Raw genomic sequence first — 22,538 nt, 5'->3', positions numbered from 1 at the left:
AAATTTTACTGAATGTTTTTTTTTTGTATAATATTTTTCTTTGAAATAATTGTTTTTAAACTTTGTCCGTTGAAGTTTCACTTCAACTGTGGACCAGCAAACCATTCGTTTATTAACACTGTTATATTATTAAGTTTAAATAAAAATATAATTATCTGAAACTTTTTCATGTCAAGTTAGCGACAAGATTATCAAGTAATTTAGTGAAATGTTACACCCACTTTCTCACCAAGTTATCAAAAAATTGCCGCCAACGGTTGTAAATTCAGAAGTTGACGGCAACTCGTCGGTAAGGAGGTGGCAACATAATATCTGACACCAACTAGTTGGTCACAAAGAAGAAGAAGATCAAATGTTTTCTCCTGGGTACAACAATTATTAAAACATATTTGGAAACAGTTGTAAGAACTAAGTCAGTAACATTAAAGTACAGATACCGGCCATGGTCGAGAGCACGACTTTCATTGGTCGTTTCGAAGCGCACGTGGAGCCGACAAAATACCTATTAGGTAGTTTAGTTTCAGACCCATATAAAGTGCTCCCAAATTAATAATGCGCATACAGATCTTCGCTAATGGGCGTATTCCCGGAAACACCCGAAACAATGCTCTTGCATTTTGCACCTTGTGCGAAAGAAATAGGAGTCAAATCATGTGTTCACAATACGAAAACAAATCGGGCGGTCGGCAGTGGTAGTCAGTCGTCTTTAAGTATTGGTGCCGACTGCACGTGTTCAGTCTATGTGAAATTATATAGAGCTCCTATTACACACCCCTCTTGTTATTATTATTGTAATATAATTCTACTATATTATGCAAAAGTAATGCATTTTACCACTCTATATAGATTTCGTCTCCCGACGGTCGGGAAATACGACCGTTGCCGAAAAGTGGCGAAGATCTGTATGCGCATTATTAATTTGGGAGCACTGTACTCTAATGGGCATTGTTGTCATTTGAAATTTAATTTCCTCCATCAGTTTTTCTATCCGTGGTCATAACTCGTGGCGGGAACTAGTTTTAGGTTCAATATATTTTCAAATTCAAATATTTTGATTCAAAATACGATGTGACATCACTTAATGAAAGTCAAAAAACTACCACCCATTCCAAAATGAATGCCTCAGACCTAAGAAGAATGGGCGCAACAAACTCAGTGGGCCTTTTTTTTCATCGAATAAATATGTTCACAAAGTAATATTGTACAATTAAACTTATTATTTAATAGCCGAAGGGCGGTCACTCCATTCCCAATCTGTGGTATCATTAAGAAAGTCATTTATGTTATAGTAACCTTTACCACACAAACGTTTTTTAACAATTCTTTTGAATAACGTAATACTTTTGTTTTGAACATTTTCTGGGATCTTGTTGTAAAAGCATATACATCGCCCCACAAAAGCATTATATAAGCATATAGAAGTTGATGATAAGTATGAAGAAGTAAATACCTCTTTGAGTTGATCATTTGTGTTGAAAGTGGAAGTTATTTCCGGTATGAGGTCGCCCAGATATCTGCTGTTCAACGTAAATCGTTCCACGAGCTGGGGCCAGCGGGCGCGAACGTCGCCCCACACTAGTTGGGTACCGGCAGGGTTTGAACTGATCAGCTGAACTACGTTCAAGTAGTCCTGGCTTCGGATATTCTTCTCATCCCACGCTAAATCTAAGTACCTAGAAGAAAAAAATATACTTTCAAATGTAATAAATTTAGTTTTAAGCGCGAAGACAAAGAGCGATTGGATCAAAGGAAAAACTAAGTTCAAAAGCATAGAGAAAACAATACGCACATTGAAATGGAAATGGGTAGGCCACTTTGTGAGGGATGAAACACCAAAATGGACTAGAGCAATAACTGAATGGAAACCCAGAGGAGATAAGAGGAATAGAGGAAGACAGTTCATACGATGGGAGAATGAACTGAAACAGATAGGATGACCCCCATGTCACGGGCTGTCCTAGTTTGGGGGTCGAGGGTAATTTTAAGCAAAATTGTATTTTTTTTTGCAACAAATAAAGATTTATTATTATTATTATAGGAGGACCACTATGGACTAGAATAACATGGAACCGGAAAGAATGGAAGACCTTGGAGGAGGCCATTGTGAAGCACTAACAGTTAATAGAAAGAGGTCACAGACTGTTTAAAAGTTACTGCAAATAATTAAGTTAATAATATAGTTATGTATATTATTAACAATTATGTACAGCACAAAACTGTCGTTTTAATCGTAGTAAACGAATGTGAGAGGTAATTTACTAATTACATCTATCACATTCAAAGAATCGACATTGAGTCGCTCTCCAATCATTAGGTTAATTACCACTGATTAGTAATGAGTATGGATCTGTTTAACTTAAAAAGCTAACTTTGAAACTATAAGAGCTATCGAGAATCGGATCAGCGCAATCGCTCGGAAATACATCAAAACCCCCAGTTTGACACCAAACTTTTTTTTTTTAGTAGGCATCACGAACAAGTGAGCCAGAATCGGGGAGGCAGAACCGGCGAATCCCCACTACTGTGAGCCAGAACCGGCGAATCCCCACTACTGTGAGCCAGAACCGGCGAATCCCCACTACTGTGAGCCAGAACCGGCGAATCCCCACTACTGTGAGCCAGAACCGGCGAATCCCCACTACTGTGAGCCAGACCCGGCGAATCCCTACTACTAGTGCCATATTAGTAGCATGACGAACCATGTTGTAGCATACGCAAAGTTACTACAATATCTTAAAAAGCTCACATAGCAAGCCCACAAGATGATTATCTCAAACAATAATGATATACATATATGAGATATGGATGTGTCAAAGAATTACTATGAAAGCATGTATATTTTGGTTTTATTTTAGAAAAAACATATAAAGTTGATTATAAAACCATAATCACTGATAAAATAAAACAAATTGTTTTCATTGAAAATACTCTAAATATTTATTCTATAATACCTTTACGGTTTTCAATTTAATTTGTATGTTAAGTTAATTAATTAAATATTATATTATGTGTATTAGTTAGTAAGTAAATATTATGTTTCGTTAACTGTAATAAACGCTCTATTATTATTATTAGCCGTTTAAGAGGATTTCAGTGAAAGAGAGGCGGACTTGATATTGATATTGTTTTTATTAGTTCCAACTCCGTATCTTTTATTTTCAATCATTTCGTTACATATTCTTGTTATTTGAAAGCGAACAGTTGCTTAAAACGAGTTGGATTTCGGCTGTCTCCGTTTTTCAAAAGATTAGAAGAAAAAGCTGTTATCTGTAAATCTATCAATGACTGCATACAATCGAGTAAATCGCTTTTTTCTTACAGGGTTTCCCAGGCTGCAAGATTTTTATATAAATACTAGCTGACCCAGCAAACGTTGTATTGCCGATATTAAAATTGCGATACAAAAGTAACTGTTGATCGTAGATGGGTGAAAACTTGAAGTTGTATGTATTTTTTAATGCCGACTCATAATTTGATGATATTTAAATGAAAATGATTTTGGAGAGTAGGGAGGTAATTGCAATAGGCCTGTAGTTTGCCGGATCCGAACTGTCTCCTTTTTTTGGGATCGGATGGACAAGGGCTGACTTCCATGAATCAGGGACTACGCCTTTTGAATAAGAGTGCCGGAATAAACGCGTTAGCACCGGCGTCAACACAGGGGCACACATTCTAAGCACGATTGGAGAAATGCCATCCGGCCCGCTCGACTTCCTGACGTCCAACGAAAACAGAACTCGCCTAACAGTTTTCTGTCGGAACTGTACTTCAGGCATGGAGCTCTGACACCGCGGGATGGCCGGCGGTGTTTTTCCGTTGTCGTCAAGAGTCGAGTTGGAGGCAAAAAGAGTGCACAGGAGATCGGCTTTCTCTTTTGCCGTATGGGCCAGGGTGTCATTCCTCATTTGCAACGGTGGCATGGACGGCTGGTTGAAGTTACCAAGAGCAGCTTTCGACAACGACCAGAACTTGCGTGTTCCGGTCGGGTAACTGGAAAGCTGCTCGCCAATTTTGACGACGTGCTTTGATTTCGCACGGGCGATTTGCCGCTTAAAAAATCTGGAGGCACGGTTATATTTCCTCTTAAGAACTTTGCAGTTCAGATCCTTTGAGCCCAGCGCCGCAACCCAAGTTCGATACGCCTGTTTTTTGCAGTCAGATGCTGCTTTAACTGACGCATCGAACCAGGGCTGTGATCTGCCACCGATCGGTACTACAGAGCTTGGTATAAAAATATCCATGCCCTGCAGTATCACATCGGCTACTGCAACGGCGCAGGCACTAGGATCATCCGAAGGGAAACAAACCCTGCCCCAAGGGTAGGATGCAAAAAAGGAACGCATCCTATCCCAATCTGCTGACTTGTAGTGCCAAACGCGGCGGGTCGCTGGTGGTCTGCGACGTTGGAGTCGGATAGGCACTACACTCCTGACCAGGCAATGGTCGGACGTTCCGAGAGGGGCGTCGACAGAGACCTGGTAACCATCGGGATGTGTAGTCAGCAGAAGATCTAATAAGGACGGCATGTGGCTATCCACATCCGGGAGCCGCGTCGGCGACTCAACCAATTGGGACAGGCCATACGCCAATGCAAAATTATGCACAGATCGCCCTGCGTAGTCTGTGGTACGTGATCCAAGCCATTCGGCATTGTGCCCGTTGAAATCACCCAAGACTACGATTTCAGCGGAGGGGATCTGAGCAAGCACGTCATCAAATGCCGCTTGAACGCAGCCCATGAGGTGATGCGTTTCTGCGTTACCACTATGGGACCTGTAGACACACGCATAGATGCGGACGCGGTCCTCTAAATCTACGCGGAGCCAGAGAGTAGACAGGCCCCTACCCTCAAAATTGCCGAGACGGCGACAGCAGATATCCTCCCTAACGTACACACATACCCCGGCATGAGGCATAAAATTATGCTCAATTTTGTACCCGGGGTACGTTAAATATGACGTATCGCTAGGTCGAGATATCTGCGTCTCCGTAAGGAAACACAAGGCCGGCTGCGCCGTCTCAAGGTGGTGGTGGACGGCGTTTAAGTTGGAGTGAATTCCCCGGATGTTACAAAAGTCCACATTAAGCGTGGAGAGGGGTGCCGTGGTGTTGCTGCCCTGTTTGTCCTGTGACATACGCGGTACTGTGCCCTCCCCAGAATACGAGGGGCAGCCCGAGCGCGAATGCTCGGGGAGGGATTCTCCGGCTCTAGAAGAGCCGGCACCCTCCTGGGGTAATTTCTTTTTTAGGACCGCTCTCATATTTTGTTGGGGGGGGGGGGGGGGGAAATGGCCTCCGTTCCTCGACACTAACCTATGCGAAACATAGCGGCACTAGGCCGCTACTTCACGCCGGTATTCTGTGCGAGTGTGGTAAGTAACCCGGACGAGTCTGGCCCGATTGTGCTGACGTCATAAGACAGCAGCGTGACTCTCCCACTTTCAAAAAGCCCGTAGTCGCCTCTTACGACACCCTTGGACCTGGGACTACCCTATTCTTATTACGCCCCGGGGCAGCACAGGGCATGAGGGCATTCTACTTAAGAATGTATTAGAGTAGCTTTTGCCGTTGAAAATCAAGTCAAAGTCAAATAAAATTTATTTAATTAGGCTAAAATGTTTCTACCAATTTACTGAATTTGTCATATGTTTGGAAATAGTTGAGCTCGTGAGAAGAACATAAGTAGAAGAAACTTAACGGACACTCTTTTCAATCGAATAGTTTTTTTTACAATGGCTGTAATAATACATAACAAATTAGTTTGTTAGGTGCTGCATCCAATATATTATATAAATTAACTAATACAAATTAGTTCATAAAAAGTAATAATTTTTTTTTATGAAATAGGAGGACAAACGAGCGTACGGGTCACCTGTTGTTAAGTGATCACCGCCGCCCACAATCTTTGCAACACCAGAGGAATCACAGGAGCGTTGCCGGCCTTTAAGAAAGGTGAACGCGCTTTTTGTGAAGGTACCCATGTCGTATCGTCACGGAAACACCGCACAAGGAAGTTCATTCCACAGCTTTGTAGTACGTGGAAGAAAGCTCCTTGAAAACCGCACTGTGGAAGACCGCCACACATCCAGATGGTGAGGATGATATCCTAACTTGTGGCGTGTCGTGCGAAGGTGGAATTCGGCGGCAGGAATCAGGCAGGAATTTACTGTATATTAAAAATAAATTATCGTATATTGGATGCATCAACCTTTAGAGCTTGAATTCATTGTTTGTGTAAGGATGCTTCGTAAACATGATGGTCGTGATTACTGTCATATTAATAACATCCAACAAATGCAATGATTTATTAACTATAACAGGTCGACCTGGCACCACAAGCAGCACCCGTTCACGAGTTGACACATGGACTAGCCATCGTTCTCTTTGCTAGAAATATGGCTGATCTCAGTTCAGCTCATACTTCCATAGCAATTATGTCTTCGGTTTGTTATTGTTGGGTAATGCTGCGGATGTTCATAGTGTTTTGTGGTCTAACAGTGGGCTAATAGAGGAATTTATAATTAAGACCAAGAGACTCGCTTCGTGAAAAATTCTACCTTCCCTCACAAGCCATAATATTAATTTATTCAACAGTTGAAATAAAACTGAAGGAGGATGAAAAACTGTTGAAGATAAACAACAACCAGGTTGGATACTATCGACTGAACTATACCCTGGAGATGTGGGACACGTTGAAACATGAACTGAGCGCTCGGTCTGAACTGGTGAGTGAACGAATTAAGTTACTGAGTCAATGACGTTCTATACATATAATAATAATAATATTGACACACTTTTTACACAAATTATCTTGCCCCAACTTAAGCATATATAGCCTATGTTATGGGTTACAAGACAATGATATATTTAATACAATATACTTACTTAAATATACATAAATACATTTAAACATCCATGACTCGGAAACAAAACTTCCATATTCATCATATAAATGCTTCCACCTACCGGTATTCGAACCCGGGACCTCTAGCTTAGTAGGTAGGATCGCTAACCACTCGGCTATACAGGTCGTCACAATATTGACATATCATTCGCATTCTGATAACGGAACGGCAAAAGTGTGCTTAAAGACAATGTAAGCACACTTTTCTCCTTAGTCGTATGTCAGCTGTGTGTCAATAAACAAGCTATAAAAAGTGATTTAATAATACATTAACGACTCAAAAAAAAGATGGTGTGAGTTATCATCGGTAAGGTTATTTTAATTATATAAGATTGATGTGCAAAATGCGGAAGTAATTTAATGAAACGAATATTTTGTTCATTAAATATGGTACAATATTATTGACAATATCCCAGACAAGACTAGCTTGTCAAAATGGGTCGAATTTGAAGTCTAATGTCGAATTGTCGGGGACCTAGCGCTCTGTGAACGGCTGCATCATTTGCGGCGTTGCGTAGAGACGTCGCTTCTTTGTGTCTTCTACCGAATTTATCACGGGGAGTGTTCCGAAGAGCTGTTTAACCTGATTCCTGCCGCCGAATTCCACCTTCGCACGACACGCCACAAGTTAGGATATCATCCCCACCATCTGGATGTGTGGCGGTCCTCCACGGTGCGGTTTTTTCAGGAGCTTTTTTTCACGTACTACAAAGCTGTGGAATGAGCTTCCTTGTGCGGGACGATACGACATGGGTACCTTAAAAAAAAGCTCATACACCTTCCTTAAAGGCCGGCAACGCTCTTGCGATTCCTCTGACTGAAATTGGACACATTCCTTCAACAAGTGCTCAACATCCTCAATTGTTCCACATGAATCACATAGAGGTGACTCCGCAATTTTCATCAAAAATTTAAACTTATTTAAAGGCATGTGTCCGGATCTCAGTCTGTGAGCATTCTGTATGAATTCTCTATGAAACGCCTTTTGATGGGCGTAAATTTTCCGAACATTCACCATTGGTAATATATATATTTTTTGCACTTTCGGAAAGTAGAAATTTTGACGAACAGAACCGAACAGACCAATTTTTTTGAAAATAGGCGATATTTTGACGGGTACATAGCTCGGCGGAGAGATGACCGTTGGGGCAGTAAGGTCCTCCAATGGCGACCACGTACCGGAAGGTGTAGTGTTGGTAGGCCCCCCACAAGATGGACCGACGATCTGGTCAAGATCGCCGAGTAGGATGGACGAGGGCAGCGCAGGACCGATTGTCATGGCGATATTTGGTGGAGGCCTTTGTCCAGCAGTGGACGTCTTCCGGCTGAAATGATGATGATATTTCAATAAACAAAAGTTGAAGATATTTTTATTACCTACAACTTTGCCATTTGACTTATTTCTATAGGACTTGTAGTTTTGCCGGAAATCGAGAGATAAACCGTTTTTTACCCCTAATCACCCCCATTCCCCCTTTTCACTTCCCGACCTCAAATTGCCCGTAATTTATTTTTCCTTTCATTTTTGTTATATTCTCCCATGGAACCCCATTGGAAATGGAAGAGAATTATATTATCTAGAGAATATATATATATACATTCTACTATTATTTTTTTTGGTTTCAAAAATTATCGACACTGGTCTAATAGTTTTACATTGTCTTCTTCATCCAAACTCAACTTTTCTGATATGTTTTGGCAATTGTGGCATCAGGTAATTAATTATGATTGAATGACATGATCTATTTCGATTTTCATCTCTCTCAAACTCTCTCAAACTCTCTCAAACTCTCTCAAACTTTTTTTTTGTAAACCTGCTACTTTAGAGACCTGTTTCCTTCAAACAGTAACCCAATGTGTCAAATAATAAAATCGCAATCTTGTGGAGCAATCCTCATTTTTTTTGTCGTCTGCAAATCTTGTCACTAGTTTTGGTATACTATTTCTTTGAGAACGAGATAGTCTATTGCCGTCTCCCTGCAGTTGAGAAGCTAACTTTTTTATAAGTAGGTCGTCTGACTCGATATTACTTGCGGTTTTATAAATAATTACTATCATCAGAATTATTATCATTAATTATTATCCTTGCGTTTCAAATCTTTGTATTGTAATGTATTTCTTGTAGTAGAAATCTATAAAAATAAAGTTTTTCGTCCAATCCATCCAAAGTCTCTAGCAGCTAGTTAATGTGCAAACCGTGTACACTATATCTGTATAAATACCTTGAAAATACGAACGCAAGCCGGAAGACCAATAGTCACACGATAAACGTTTAGATAAAGAAAGAGAGAAACAAGGTCATCTATTTCGTCATGTGGCATAAAAAACAAGGCATGAACGGTATTTATTTTTCATTATTCATACTCGGAAAGTAATGTTGTTTTGATCTGATTATTGGGTGGAAAATGCTGCTTCCCTCCATAGAGAGGGAAAAACTCATACAAATTACTTCCCACCTAAGGGCCGGAATGAACTTTAAAAATGGAACTGCTGTGAAGAGTTTTATGTAAACAAGAACTAATTAAAAAAAATGCTGCGGCCAAGTGACTTTCTAAATAGCCAGTGTGAAGTTAGCGCAAACTTCTTTGAGCGGAATAAACCGCAACAATTACGCGGTAAGTTCCATATTTGAAATTTAAAAAGACGACATAAATTGGCGGGATACTAATCTGTGCTTAGATAAACAACTAGTTTTATTTTCCTCATATTCGAAATGAAAAGTAGAGTGTTAAAGTCGGGTAAAAGTATCAATTCCTACTCGGACTATAGCCGACCTCGCTGCGCTTGGGCGTCTAAATACCTCGGGAATTGATTCTTTCGACCTTCGATTTTCTTCTTCTACTATTCTTGAAAATTGATTCCTTTAGAATTCTTTCTGATGTCAGTTGTCACACTACCACTGCTTCGGAAGCAAATGGTGCTCTGAGAGAGATAATAATCGACGCAAGAAACTCTCACAGCATTATCTATACTCATAATAAACCTGTAGAGATCAAATTTCTGTACAAAGAAAAATAATGACCAAAACCAAGTCAGGGGGATGTAAGAAGAGAAATAGAACAAGTCCCGATTTTTTTTAAATTTTTGTTTCTCTATCTGTTGTTTGTACGGGCTAATCTCTGAAACTACTGGACCGATTGAATTGTAATTTCGCATGATTATACCTTATATCCCCGGTCAACATCTAAGACACTTTTAATATGTAATAAAATGTAAATTTTGTACTGTATTTGTTATTGCAGCTATCCATATCAGATCGGGCCCACATTCTGAATGATGTATTCGCACTGGCAGAAGCCAATCAGTTGCCGTACCGAGTAGCGCTCCAGATGACCACATACCTCACCGTGGAGACAGACTTCGTGCCCTGGTTCAGCGCAGGAAGAGTCTTTTATGCTTTGGACACCAATCTCTTCAACACACCTGCGCGCAAGGTTTTAATGGTAAGTTTTACATTATGTACATTAATTTTACTATACTTTTTTACTATATAATTAGGAAATAAGATCAAAAAGGGTTTTTAAGCTTCTATGAATAAATTTCAAACAACACAAAGACTAATATTCGAATAGAAATCGGGCAGAGTAACGTACTAACTAGTCAACGGTTGCAGCGAAAATGTGTCGACGCAAAAAAAAATTTCAAATTCCAAATTTCTATATTTGATATTAAAATATATATACAAAATTACTTAAATCTACTTACTAAAGCAATTTACAATTAAGCCTTATATATGTAGGTATCAGAAAACTTATTTCTACAACCCTATCTACCTGTTGGGGGATAAAACTTTATTATTCTTAAAAACTAATACATGAGGTTTGTGGGGAGGGAAATCCAGGAAACTGGGAAAACCTGGCTATTTGCTATGAGAATGGTCACCAACTGTTCTGCTACCGCTTATATAGCGGTCTGTCGGCTGCAAGTGGGGAGAGGTGACGTCACGTCTTTAAAATTTTCTTGTGTTTCTAAGGATATACATTTTATTTGTGTATTAATCCTAGATGTGAGGGTTATCACTTTAAAAACATAACAAATTGTTTAGATTTGCAAGGGGGACATCTCAAGTCAATTTCCTAATATGCAAATATTGGGGTTGAGCAGGTTATCAACTGTTAAGTAGATCCTGTAGAGTGTAGATGAAGCCACAACCTGAGAGTTGAACAAATAATACAAGATTTTATGACGATACGTCACTCGAACGGTTAGCTCAGTTTGTTATAGCACTGGCACGGAACGCCAGAGGTCGTGGGTTCGAGTCCCGCATCGTTTCTAATTTTTTTTTAAATTATTTACAATGTTTTATATTTTTCACTTTTTTGGTTACATTGCCCGACGCTTTCCCAGTAATTTAGACAAACTAATAGTCATAGGTAAGGTGGAGGGCAAAAGACCACGCTAACGATCAAGGCACTTACTCTCCTACCACTTACGACCGCGATAAGGAAGGCCGAGGACCGAAGGGAGTGGAAGGCTTTAGTAACCAATGCGTAACGTTACTAAAACCTTTAATTATGGACACGACCTTCAGAAATGAAGAATGCGACCAAGAAGAAGATGAGACCAGTGAGAGGCTGCTTTGCACAGGATGCCGGCTTGTTTATGGGTACCACAACGGCGCCTATTTCTGCCATGCTGCCTGAAGGGCGCCGTAGCTAATGAAATTACTGGGCAAATGAGACTTAACATCTTACGTCGGTTGCGCTCATCACCTGAGCGCAATTGTAGTACCGCTCAGAATTTTAGGGTTTTTCAAGAATCCTGACTGGCTCTGAATGGTAATGGACAGGGCATATCAATTACCGTCAGTTGAACGTCCTCTCGTCTCGTCCCTTATTTTCATTAAAAAAAGAAGTTACTATTGCTACAACACCACAAAATATTGCATTTGTTCTATCATATTTTGTTGTTAAGTTTGCCGGTGTCATTACAGACACAAGACACATTATGCTATCTAGGGTAAAGGTTGTAGCTTATTAGATCCACCCAGCCTCAAGCCGCATCGTACCATTTCTGCCGTGAAACAGTAATATGTAAACATTACTGTGTTTCGGTCTGAAGGGCGCTGGAGCTAGTGAAATAACTGGGCAATTGAGACGACAAGGTGACGAACGCAATTGAAGTGCCGCTCAGAATCTTTTGGTTTTTCAAGTATCCTGAGTGGCACTGCATTGTAATGGGCAAGGCGTATCAATTACCATCAGCTGAACGTCGTACTCGTCTCGTCCCATATTTTCATAAAAAAAATATGAGAAGATCAAGAAGATAGGGAAAACCAGAAGAATCTCGCGCTAATCAGAGTGCGGTGGAAATACCTTGGGTTCGATTTTTTTTTATGTAAAGGAGGACAAACGAGCGTACAGGTCACCTGGTGTTAAGTGATCACCGCCACCTACAATCTCTTGCAACACCAGAGGAATCACAGGAGCGTTGCCGGCGTTTGCGCTTTTTTTGAAGGTACCCATGTCGTATCGTCGCGGAAACACTGCACAAGGAAGCTCATTCCACAGCTTTGTAGTACGTGGAAGAAAGCTCCTTGAAAACCGCACTGTGGAGGACCGCCACACATCCAGATGGTGGGGATGATATCCTAACTTGTGGCGTGTCGTGCGAAGGTGGAATTTGGCGGCAGGAATCAGGTTAAACAGCTCTTCGGAACACTCCCCGTGATAAATGCGGTAGAAGCCACACAATGAAGCGACATCTCTACGCAACGCCAAGTGATCCAGCCGTTCACAGAGCACTGGGTCCCCGTCAATTCTTGCTGCTCTACGTTGCACGCGGTCAAGTGGGTCGAGCTGATCCCGTGGTGCAACGTTTATATTATAATTTGTTTCAGGGCATATTTTAAATTAAACTACTTATACCTTTAAAATACAGTCTGTACATATTTCGATTGTACCCGTCTTGTAGTGAAATAATGTCACAGCAGAACTATCAAATTGTGCGTCATAAATGTATCTCATAGTATTATTAAGTACCGATTTTTTCTTTCCAGAATTATGTTCAACATCTTGTGAAACCGTTGTACGCAAAGCAAAGTTGGGAGAAGAGTAAGCTTGATATCATTGAAGGGTAAGTTAAGTGCTCACTATAAGTAACTTTTTATTGTATCTACTATTCAGTCGCGGTTTCATGGTGGATTGTAATTACAGGCAAAATGGGATCGTGACGGTTTGCGTCGCCTTATATAATTTTCTGATGCGTGACGAATATAATTATTTAGTCACATTCATTAGAATATCTGCTCGTTTCGTCATTTACTCCCACATCACCTAAATCTCATTAGTCTATAACATAGTTTCTCAATCTTAATTTGCTCACCGCCCACTTTGAGAATATGTGTTTTTCTAGAGTATTTTCTAGTATTTTTTTGCCTTTTTAGACTAAATTTTTTAATCTACCCACGCCCCATGTGCGCCATCTCAATGCCCCCTAATTTTCTCTGGGACTTCTACTGCCCCCCCGAAAGTCTCAAACGCCCACAAGAGGGCGTTATCGCCCACGTTGAGAACCTATGGTCTATAATATACACCGGTAATCTAAAATCTAAATTACCATCACATTTAAGAGAAAAAAAAATAGCAAATCATTAACTGCTATAGACTGCAGGATTATACAATTCACAGCTTTATTAATAAATCGCTAGGCAAACTTGACATTGTGTCCAATGCGCATTCACCGCCTCGTGCTTTTCACTCTCTGCAGAAATTTTGAGCTTATAATTTTTGAACGGTTTAATATGACATAATTCTGTTATGTTTTAGAACAAATAAATACTGACAACTTATTGACGATCTTTTTTAGAACTTTTTGGTAATTAAAATTACTAATTATCTATCATAACATTATCTTAACAATTGTAAAGAGCGGTGTCCTCCAATATTAGCATTAGAAGAAGAGGACAATGGTACACACGTATCATCCTGGAAACAAGGATGCTAAATCCACAGTTGTAGTACATGGAAGAAGTTTCCTTGAAAACCGCACTGTAGAGGATCGCCACTTATCCAGATGGGCAGGACGATATCTAAGCTTGTAGCTTGTGCTCAGTGAAATTCAGTGGCTGGAATCGTGTTAAGCAGCTCCTCGGAGAACTCCCCGTGATAAATGCGGTTGAAGTCACAAAAGCCGTTTATGTATGTTAAACGGCATACATGGCTAGTGTGGCGTTCCTCCACAGTGCGGTTTTCAAAGAACTTTCTTCCACGAACGACCAAGCTGTGGAATGAGCGTCCTTGTGCGGTGTTTCCAGGACAATAAGTCATTCAAAAAAAGCGCGTGCTGTTTTTTAAAGGGCTGACAACTCTATTATGATTCCACTGGCAGGAGAATTTGGGCGGCGGTGATTACTTATCATCAGGTGACCAGTACGCTCGCTTGGCGTCTCTTCCATAAAAAAAATCATAAAGATTTTATTTTATTTTATTGTTGTTGTTTATATATTGTGTACAAATATATCTGCAATAGTCTGCGCCCCACAGCACATATTTAATTAAAAAAATTTTAACAAAAAAACAACCGACTTCAAAAACACTATTCCAAAAAAGTAGGTATAATATGCACTAAAAGGTATAAAAATAATTGCGTATTTTTATACAATATAATTCTAGTTACGATTATTGTAATTTTTGGAATCGGTTGTTTTTTTGTTAAAAATTTTTTATTTTTTGATTTTTAGTGAATTTGAAGCACACTAACTAACAACTTGTCTAAATATGTGCAGATATACTATTTTTTTCAATGCACGTAAGCGCTTAATTTAAGAGTTCCGTTACTTTGCCATGGATTCCGTAATCAGAACCTAACCAAATTATCTGTGAAGTATATTCTTTCCCATAAAAAAAATCATCGAAATCGATTGGCGCAATATTGAGTTATTCGTAAATTTATCATCCAATTTATATTATACGTATGTATAGCAAATTTAAGACTCTTCTGATTTTTCTCATGGTACCAGATCTGGACCAAATTACAATGGGACCACACGGAAAGCACCAGCTTTCAAATAAAAAAAGAATTATCAAAATCAGTTCACCTAGTCGAAAGTTTTGAGGTAACAAACTTAAAAAAAAAAACATACCGACGAATTGAGAACCTCCTCCTATTTTGAAGTCGGTTAAAAATACACACATTTAGATCATAAATAGTAAACTATACGGATTTCGCCTATTGAGGGTAATTAGATAACATGCCAATGGACGTGTGTGGCTATCTGAAAATTTTGCCGCATGGTTGCCGATAAAGTAACGCCAGACATAATAATTGAGTATCGTATGAATTTCTAGACTTCTACGGACAAAAATACTTTCGTTGTCGACGTACTTTGGTCTTCCTGACGCGAATCAAAAAGTGAGGCAACTGTTCCTGGGCTGGCTCAACACTCACAACAGTTCGGACGCTGCCAACATCGAGCCAGACCTCCGGGACTTTGTATATTTCTATGGTAAGCACTTCCCCTAATCACATTCATATCGACAAATTACATGTTTTTACAAATTACCCTCAATAACATGAAATACTTTTTAAAGGAATAAAGGTCCTTGTCTGAATTTATTTATTTATTAAATTGGAAGCTAACGTTATACACAATATTAATCCTTATTTTCTTTATTGCACACTCTTAAGTATCTATAATAGAAATTGTACACCTCTATGGCTACCACAATGGCGCCTATATCTGCCGTGAAGCAGTAATGTGTAAGGATTACTGTGTTTCGGTGTGAAGGGTACCGTAGCTAGTGAAATTACTGGGCAAATGAGACTTGACAACTTATGTCTCAAGGTGACGAGCGCAGTTTTGGGTTCTTCGATAATCCTGAGCGGAACCGTATTGTAATGGCCAGGCCGTATCAATAACCATCAGCTGAACGTCCTGCTCGTCTCGTCCCCTTATTTTCATAAAAAGAAACCTCACAAGAAACAAGCATAATACATACATTCTTGAAAGTAGTTATTTCAAAAACTTACATTACCAAAAAATAAAAAATATCAACTTTAATATAATATATATTTAAATGTGAGAATAAAAAATAAAACAAGAAAATAAAACACAAGCAATACAACATTAAAACTAATTAATTTCATAAGTGACACTGACATGTGTCATTTTTTACCATAAATAATGTATATAATTTTGATTTTATTTGAAATATTTCATCGCAACAGGTATGCAATCTGGGTCAGAGGACGAGTGGGATAAACTGTGGCAGATATATCTCCACGAGGATGATGTCCAGGAACAATTGAAGTTGAGAAGTGCGCTGTCAGCACCCAATGATACAGCGATACTCAGGAAGTATGTACCTACTTCTAATGAAAAGTAAAAGTTCTTGATACAATTAATAGTTAAACACGATAAGTTGATCGGTGGTCAGTCAAGTCTTAAAAAGTATTTTTTTTTAATTCTGTTTTAAATTTGTCTCAGTCAACGAGTCGGTCAAGTCACGTGGCAGTTTATTAATCAGTCTAGGTAATATGTAAACTGTTGTTCTTTCACCGAACGCATTGGATGCCCGAGGCATGTGCAGCCGGTTTAGACTAACAGCGCGCGTAACACCTTTGACCCCAATAGGAAACCTTAAGTTTTTTGTTTGGGCTTCGAATCTTATCTCTTACTGGGCAAATGTGGATACATTAATTCTATAATGTGTCTTATTTTCATGTCAAATAAATGTCACAGAAAGGGAGGATAGAAGGGGAGATAGACGTACAAAAAAAAATGAATGGAGCGTTGATTACACATTATAATCTTTTTCAAATATTTTAATGTAGCATTTCTCAAGGCTCCGTTTTCTGAACTTAACGTTTATGCAGATATTATAAATAAAGTTAAAACTAAGATTTAGACCTACCTAAATACTACTGGAGGTTAGATAAAGATTATCTAAATTAACAAGTATCAGTAACTACAATGTTATCTAATATAACATAAAATAAATTATACAGTTAATATATAATATTACACTTTATTCATCCGATAATTGGCCAATTAATTTAATGTAAGTATCTATATTATGTCGTTTAAATATTACCTCTAAGCGATTATTCTGTTGGTAAGTAATTAATTTTATCATCTGCCGTCTGAGTTCTGACTTCTGTTTGACAATGTTAAAAACTTATTTTATGCGTCTAGATAGAGTCTGTTGCTGTTAGACAACCGATAAAAACAAGCCAGGAATATTAGTTTGGTGTGCGTGACAAGCCACGTCTTACACTCGCGATTTGTATGACACTTTGAGTTAGTGTGTGCGAATTGTTCAAAATAGAGGTTAGTTCTAAACTCAATTTATTACGAACTTTTCACAGCTGTCATAGTCTGTCTAGACGTATAGGTAAATAATCTAAGTTGAAAAGGAACGGAATTATCCGCTTAATTTTTGATTAAACATAGAAGAACAGAAATACTGATAAATACCAAAAACCTGAAAAGTAAAAACACCATTGCCTGATAAAATAAAGCTGTAAAGAATAAAAAAACAGAATTGCTTATTAGTTTCTTAACACTTTCAGTAATTAGATTTTATTTTTTATTGAATTACAAACTAATTATTAAGCCTTCTGCGTTTTTGCTCTTTCAACATTCACTGTCAATCCCATTTATGAACCTGTGCCAGTAAATAATCATAAAAATAGACCTAAAGATAGAAGACGCCTGTTAAAACTGGAGTCCCGCAAGGATCAATTCTAGGACCAACACATTATATTCAATTCAGCCGATATTATGACTGAATTCAAACACTGTAAATACCATAATATAGCTATAGCTAGCTGATCCAACAAACGTTGTTCTGTTCATAATAAAAAAAACTCTTGCGGATGGAATTTTGGAAAATCCGTTCTTAGCTGACCTCTACTCGGTGAAAAGAATATTTCTACCAAATTTCAAGTCTTTAGCTCTAATGGTTCCAGAGATATCGTGATGAGTGACTATATACGTGGAAATCTCTTAAATATATATAGATAGATATACAGACGATTTACAGGTATATATTTCATTCAAACCGTCTGAAATAGACAGCAGTATTTAAAATTAAATAGTAGTGCTATTTAATTTTCATCATTTCTATATCATTTTTTGCTACTAGTGCAATTTTAATAGTTATTTATACAACTGTTGTGTAATAAGGGCTATTAAAACACGAATGTGGATTTATCTCACGAGGCGAAGCCGAGTGTAATAATAGTATCACATGAGTGTTTTAATACTTAATTATCAACAGTTGCATACAAGACTTTATCTACACCCAAAATATGAATCCTTTAAAAGATTCTGAAACAGTTAGCTTACTGCTAACATTAAAACAGCCAGTCCTAGTAGTAATATAATATTATTTCCATTACTGATTATATACAAATAAACTAAGTATTAATGAAAGAATTATTTATTTTAGTAGTAATTTACATTTTTTATAGTGCAATAATTAAAATTCACTTGAATATTATGTTCTTTTGGTAATTAATCGCTCATTTTTTATAAAAAAAAAAGCAATAAAAATATCGTAAAAAAATGGCGGGGATTCGAATAACCTACTTTTTTTTACGGCGCGCGACGTTCTGGTGGTGTGGAACGCGCGTAAACCAAAATGTTCTTATTTTGAAATTCATACAGATGCCACGCATCGAGCAATAAGAATGTGGCTGTCTGTTAAAACTCTTTGAGCATGAAGGGAATGAAAAAAAAATAGGAGTGTTGTTATGAAATACAGTACAACATTACAACACTCGTTTGGATGACGTAATGGTTATTAGAACATTGGGTGTTTTAATGTTGACAATAAGCTAAATATTTCAGAATCTTTAATAAAGGATTTAAAGCATGGGTGTAGATAAAATAAATTATACGACCTGTTATTGTCATGAGTACTTTTTAGAGAGATTCTTATTACTATCAGCACAATTACGTAGTACTCATTCAATCACGCAATTAGTAATCACTTGTTATAGTTATTATTTTGCTGTTTTAGTGTTCTTAATGTTAGACTACTTTATTATTCGAATAAAACAAATCTTAGAACTATATTTACAATACTTTGACTACGTAAAATTAAAACTATAAATAACGTGGAAGCGTACCAAGAATACTGGCAGCATTTTCGCGTTGGATAGCTAGGCTGATCCGTTGACCGAAATAGCTGCCAGCGCTTGGGTTTCCAGTAGCCTTATTGAGGCGCGAAGATAGTATTTTGTACATTCTCCGCGCCTCTGGGCCCCACGGGCCAAGTGTCTCGACACCAAACGGCACAAAGATGTATGATGTTCTTAATTATATTACTACCTAATTATTGAATTAGGTCAGGTCACAAAATTTTATGTAATTTTTGTTTTGTTGTTATTACATTTTTATTGTGATATTATTATTTTAGAATGGTAACCCTTCATATAATATGTATAATCTTTAAATAGTATGACAATCCGCTGGACCACCTGGGGTTCTCCGCAAGACCAGCGCTCATCATATCACCTGTGGGTATGATCAGTATTATGCTGAGGTGAACTCCAATTCTGCATTTTCAATATAAAATAAATTAATAAATAAGTCTACTTGTAAGTATACAAGTAGATGTAAGTATTACTTATTCGACCAACATGGGTTATTGTAGATTAGGTACACAGTTGAAATTTATAAATAAGTACCTAAGTCCTAAAAGTGATAACAATAATTTGGATAATAGGTAGTAACAGCAAAAATTATAATATTGTGGCGATTTCATCCACATTATGTTGGCAGCTAAGGATTTCTTTGAGTGCCAACTGATCACTCTTTTTTTTATGGAATAGGAGGACGAACAAGCGTACGGGTCACCTGGTGTTAAGTGATAACCGCCGCCCACATTCTCTTGCAACACTAGAGGAATCACAAGAGCGTTGCCGGCCTTTAAGGAAGGTGTACGCGTTTTTTTTGAAGGTTCCCATGTCGTATCGTCCCGGAAACACCGCACAAGGAAGCTTATTCCACAGCTTTGTAGTACGTGGAAGAAAGCTCCTTGAAAACCGCACTGTGGACGACATCACACATCCAGATTGTGGGGATGATATCCTAACTTGTGGCGTGTCGTGCGAAGGTGGAATTCGGCGGAATTCTCCCTTGAGAGGGAGATAGATATAGACGCCATCTTGACAAATTTTAAGGAGGCGAGTCGCTAATATAGACGCTAACTTTTACCCGCGAGTGTCATAGACATTAACTTGATAACATAACTGATAAGTCTTGTAGGTATACTTACTTCTGTAATAATTCACGAGTGCAAACGTAATAAACTAAATAAAAAATCGAGTCGGTGGTTTATTTAACTTCTATTATATAAATTACTAGCTGACCCGAGAAACGTTGTGCTGTACATAATAAATAAATACTATTCTTATGAATTTGTCAATAATATTTCATGTTAATCAAGAATTATTTCGTTAAAAATGCTCCTGTTATTATAATGAAATTGTTTCACAGCGGAACTGTCAAACCGTGCGTCACTAAATTAGTTTAGGAGTCCATAGCGGACAAACAACGTGTCACGTAATTTATATATATTATGATAACTGATGTCTTGTAGGTATACTTACTTCTGTAATAATTCACGAGTGCAAACGTAATAAACTAAAGTAAAAATCGAGTCGGTGGTTTAATTTACAAGGTCCCCGACACGACAATATCAAAATTATACATTTCTTTGAGTCAGTAGTTAAATTATATTGCAGTTGTTCAAATACTGATATCTAAATGTTTTAAGTTTTCTTTAGTGTTGCTTATTGCGCCAATATTTGTCTTCAAACAATTCGACACGTGTTTCGCCTCTACACGAGGCATCCTTAGGAGATGATGACTCACCAAATTCTGGCACGAGACTCAGTATCAGTCTCGTGTTTGAGGAAATATTGGCGGAATTATGGATTTCCGCAAAGTAACGCCTACTTCAATAAATTTTCTCAAAAGTTACTGATAGTCAAATCGGTATGCGAATGATATCATAATACTGTTTCAATTGCCCCATACCCTCCCCATAGCATCAAGGGCGTGCAACGTTTTCCCATCTTTGTATTAAATGTATGCAGCACAACTTTAAGTGAGACACAAGCGATACGCCAGTGTGATATTTGGCGATCATATTGTGTGAAGAACAACAAATAGATTTTAGGTAATTCATTACCTGCTGAGTAAACTTAATTGAACTTCATGGACAACGTCATGCCTACAAAAATTATTACTCTTATTGCGATTTAATTGACGACCTAAAATGAACTGTTTTGCTATTTCTTACCACGACATCATTGGATCTATCCAATTTAGGTTGTCGTCAAATCAAGTCAGATATTGAATCGCAGTTCGATATCGATTAGTTCGTTCATTAATTCGTACCATGAGGTAATATTTCAACCTAAACTGGATAGCTTAGGTATGTGTCAAAGTGAGCAATTCAAAAAAGTTGCTAATTTCTTTAGGGATAGTGAATCGTTTTGTTAATAACTTTAAAAAATAGTGAAAACATAAGTAAAATATATAGAAAAGGAAAATGGAATTGATGAAAGACGAGATGAGAGTACTTTATTGGACTTTTTTGTAAAACGAAATACTGAAAATAAATACCGAAAATGAAAATACTAATGAAAAGGTAGTAAGGCCCGTGGCTATAGCCTGTTCGCAAGAACGAATTAAAAAAAATGTACTCTGTAAGGTGCGTTGATAACTCATTTTAAACAGTTTATTTTTACGAAAACACCTAAGCAAAACTTTAAAACTTTTCAAAGAAATATATTTATTTTTCTATTATTTAATAAGTAGATACTAAAAAGCCTTAATGGTTTATAATTTGACGCTATAATGCGCAATTTTAAAACGTGTTTGTAGTAATTTCTACGCAAAAAAACCGCTAAAATCATATCATTATAGGTTTCGAAACGCAACGCATATGGTTCGAGTAATAGAGACAGACTTAAGCAACGACTGTACAGCGCATCATCTCTTTCTCACACCGCGGACCACAGACAAATTTCTTTCATTCATTCTTCCATAAGCGATTCAAACGCCATTCAGTTATAGGCACTTCGTGGTACGAATCTTAGCGATTCCGTTAAGTTTACCTAAACATAATCGGAATTCAAGCGCTAATTATAAGTTGATGGTAGGACTTCTGGTACTTACATTTATTTATCAAAGATGAGCTATTGTAACATACGTCAAGTCAGGCGGCTAGCTTTGATGAAGAAACATGATCCGTACTCGGTACGGTACGGAGCATGTTCCTTCGTAATATAGTACCGAAAGGCGCGAATATTCCGTTAGCTAAGCGCAAGCGCCGACAGGGTTAGTGTGTTCCTTCCCTCCTCCTCCTTTATCGCCCACAATCAGAGTGGAATCCGTGCGTCCGCGTGATGACCATGCTTTGCATATTTTTTTTTAATCGAAGAGAGGACAAACGATCGCACGGGTAACCTGATGTTAAGTGAATACCGCCGCCCACAATCTCTTGCAACACCAGAGGAATCACAGAAGCGTTGCCGGCCCTTTTAAAAAGATGTATGCGCTTTTTTTTAAATCACTTAACTTTTAGTTAAGTTTACTATGTAAGTCAATATTCATATTTTGCGTTATTTTTCTTCTTCATATACACAACAAATTTCACGGCCTCGAATAATAGGG

General features: G+C 38.1%; 1 protein-coding gene and 1 long non-coding RNA gene across 4 annotated transcripts in view; one reads left to right on the top strand and one right to left on the bottom strand.

Moving 5' to 3' along the window:
* Window positions 1-22,538, bottom strand: part of LOC126971560 (glutamyl aminopeptidase-like) — a 57,956-nt gene that overhangs the window by 283 nt on the left and 35,135 nt on the right. For 2 of the 3 annotated variants that reach the window (XM_050817860.1, XM_050817864.1), the window contains one exon: window positions 1,451-1,673. The exons of the other annotated variant lie outside the window; for it this stretch is intronic. In XM_050817860.1, coding sequence (XP_050673817.1) covers window positions 1,451-1,673 — 223 coding nt within the window. The remainder of the gene's footprint in view (window positions 1-1,450; window positions 1,674-22,538) is intronic. 3 annotated transcript variants of the gene reach the window in all.
* On the top strand, window positions 6,590-16,205 carry LOC126971709 (uncharacterized). Its single transcript, XR_007730959.1, has 5 exons — window positions 6,590-6,725; window positions 10,147-10,347; window positions 12,903-12,979; window positions 15,193-15,350; window positions 16,073-16,205. It is a non-coding gene; the product is annotated as an uncharacterized LOC126971709 (long non-coding RNA).

The sequence above is a fragment of the Leptidea sinapis genome, chromosome 24, assembly GCF_905404315.1.
Source record: "Leptidea sinapis chromosome 24, ilLepSina1.1, whole genome shotgun sequence".
Lineage (NCBI taxonomy): Eukaryota > Metazoa > Arthropoda > Insecta > Lepidoptera > Pieridae > Leptidea > Leptidea sinapis.
The sequence above is the reverse complement of the archived record's forward strand: the minus strand, read 5'-3'. Positions and strand labels throughout refer to the sequence as shown.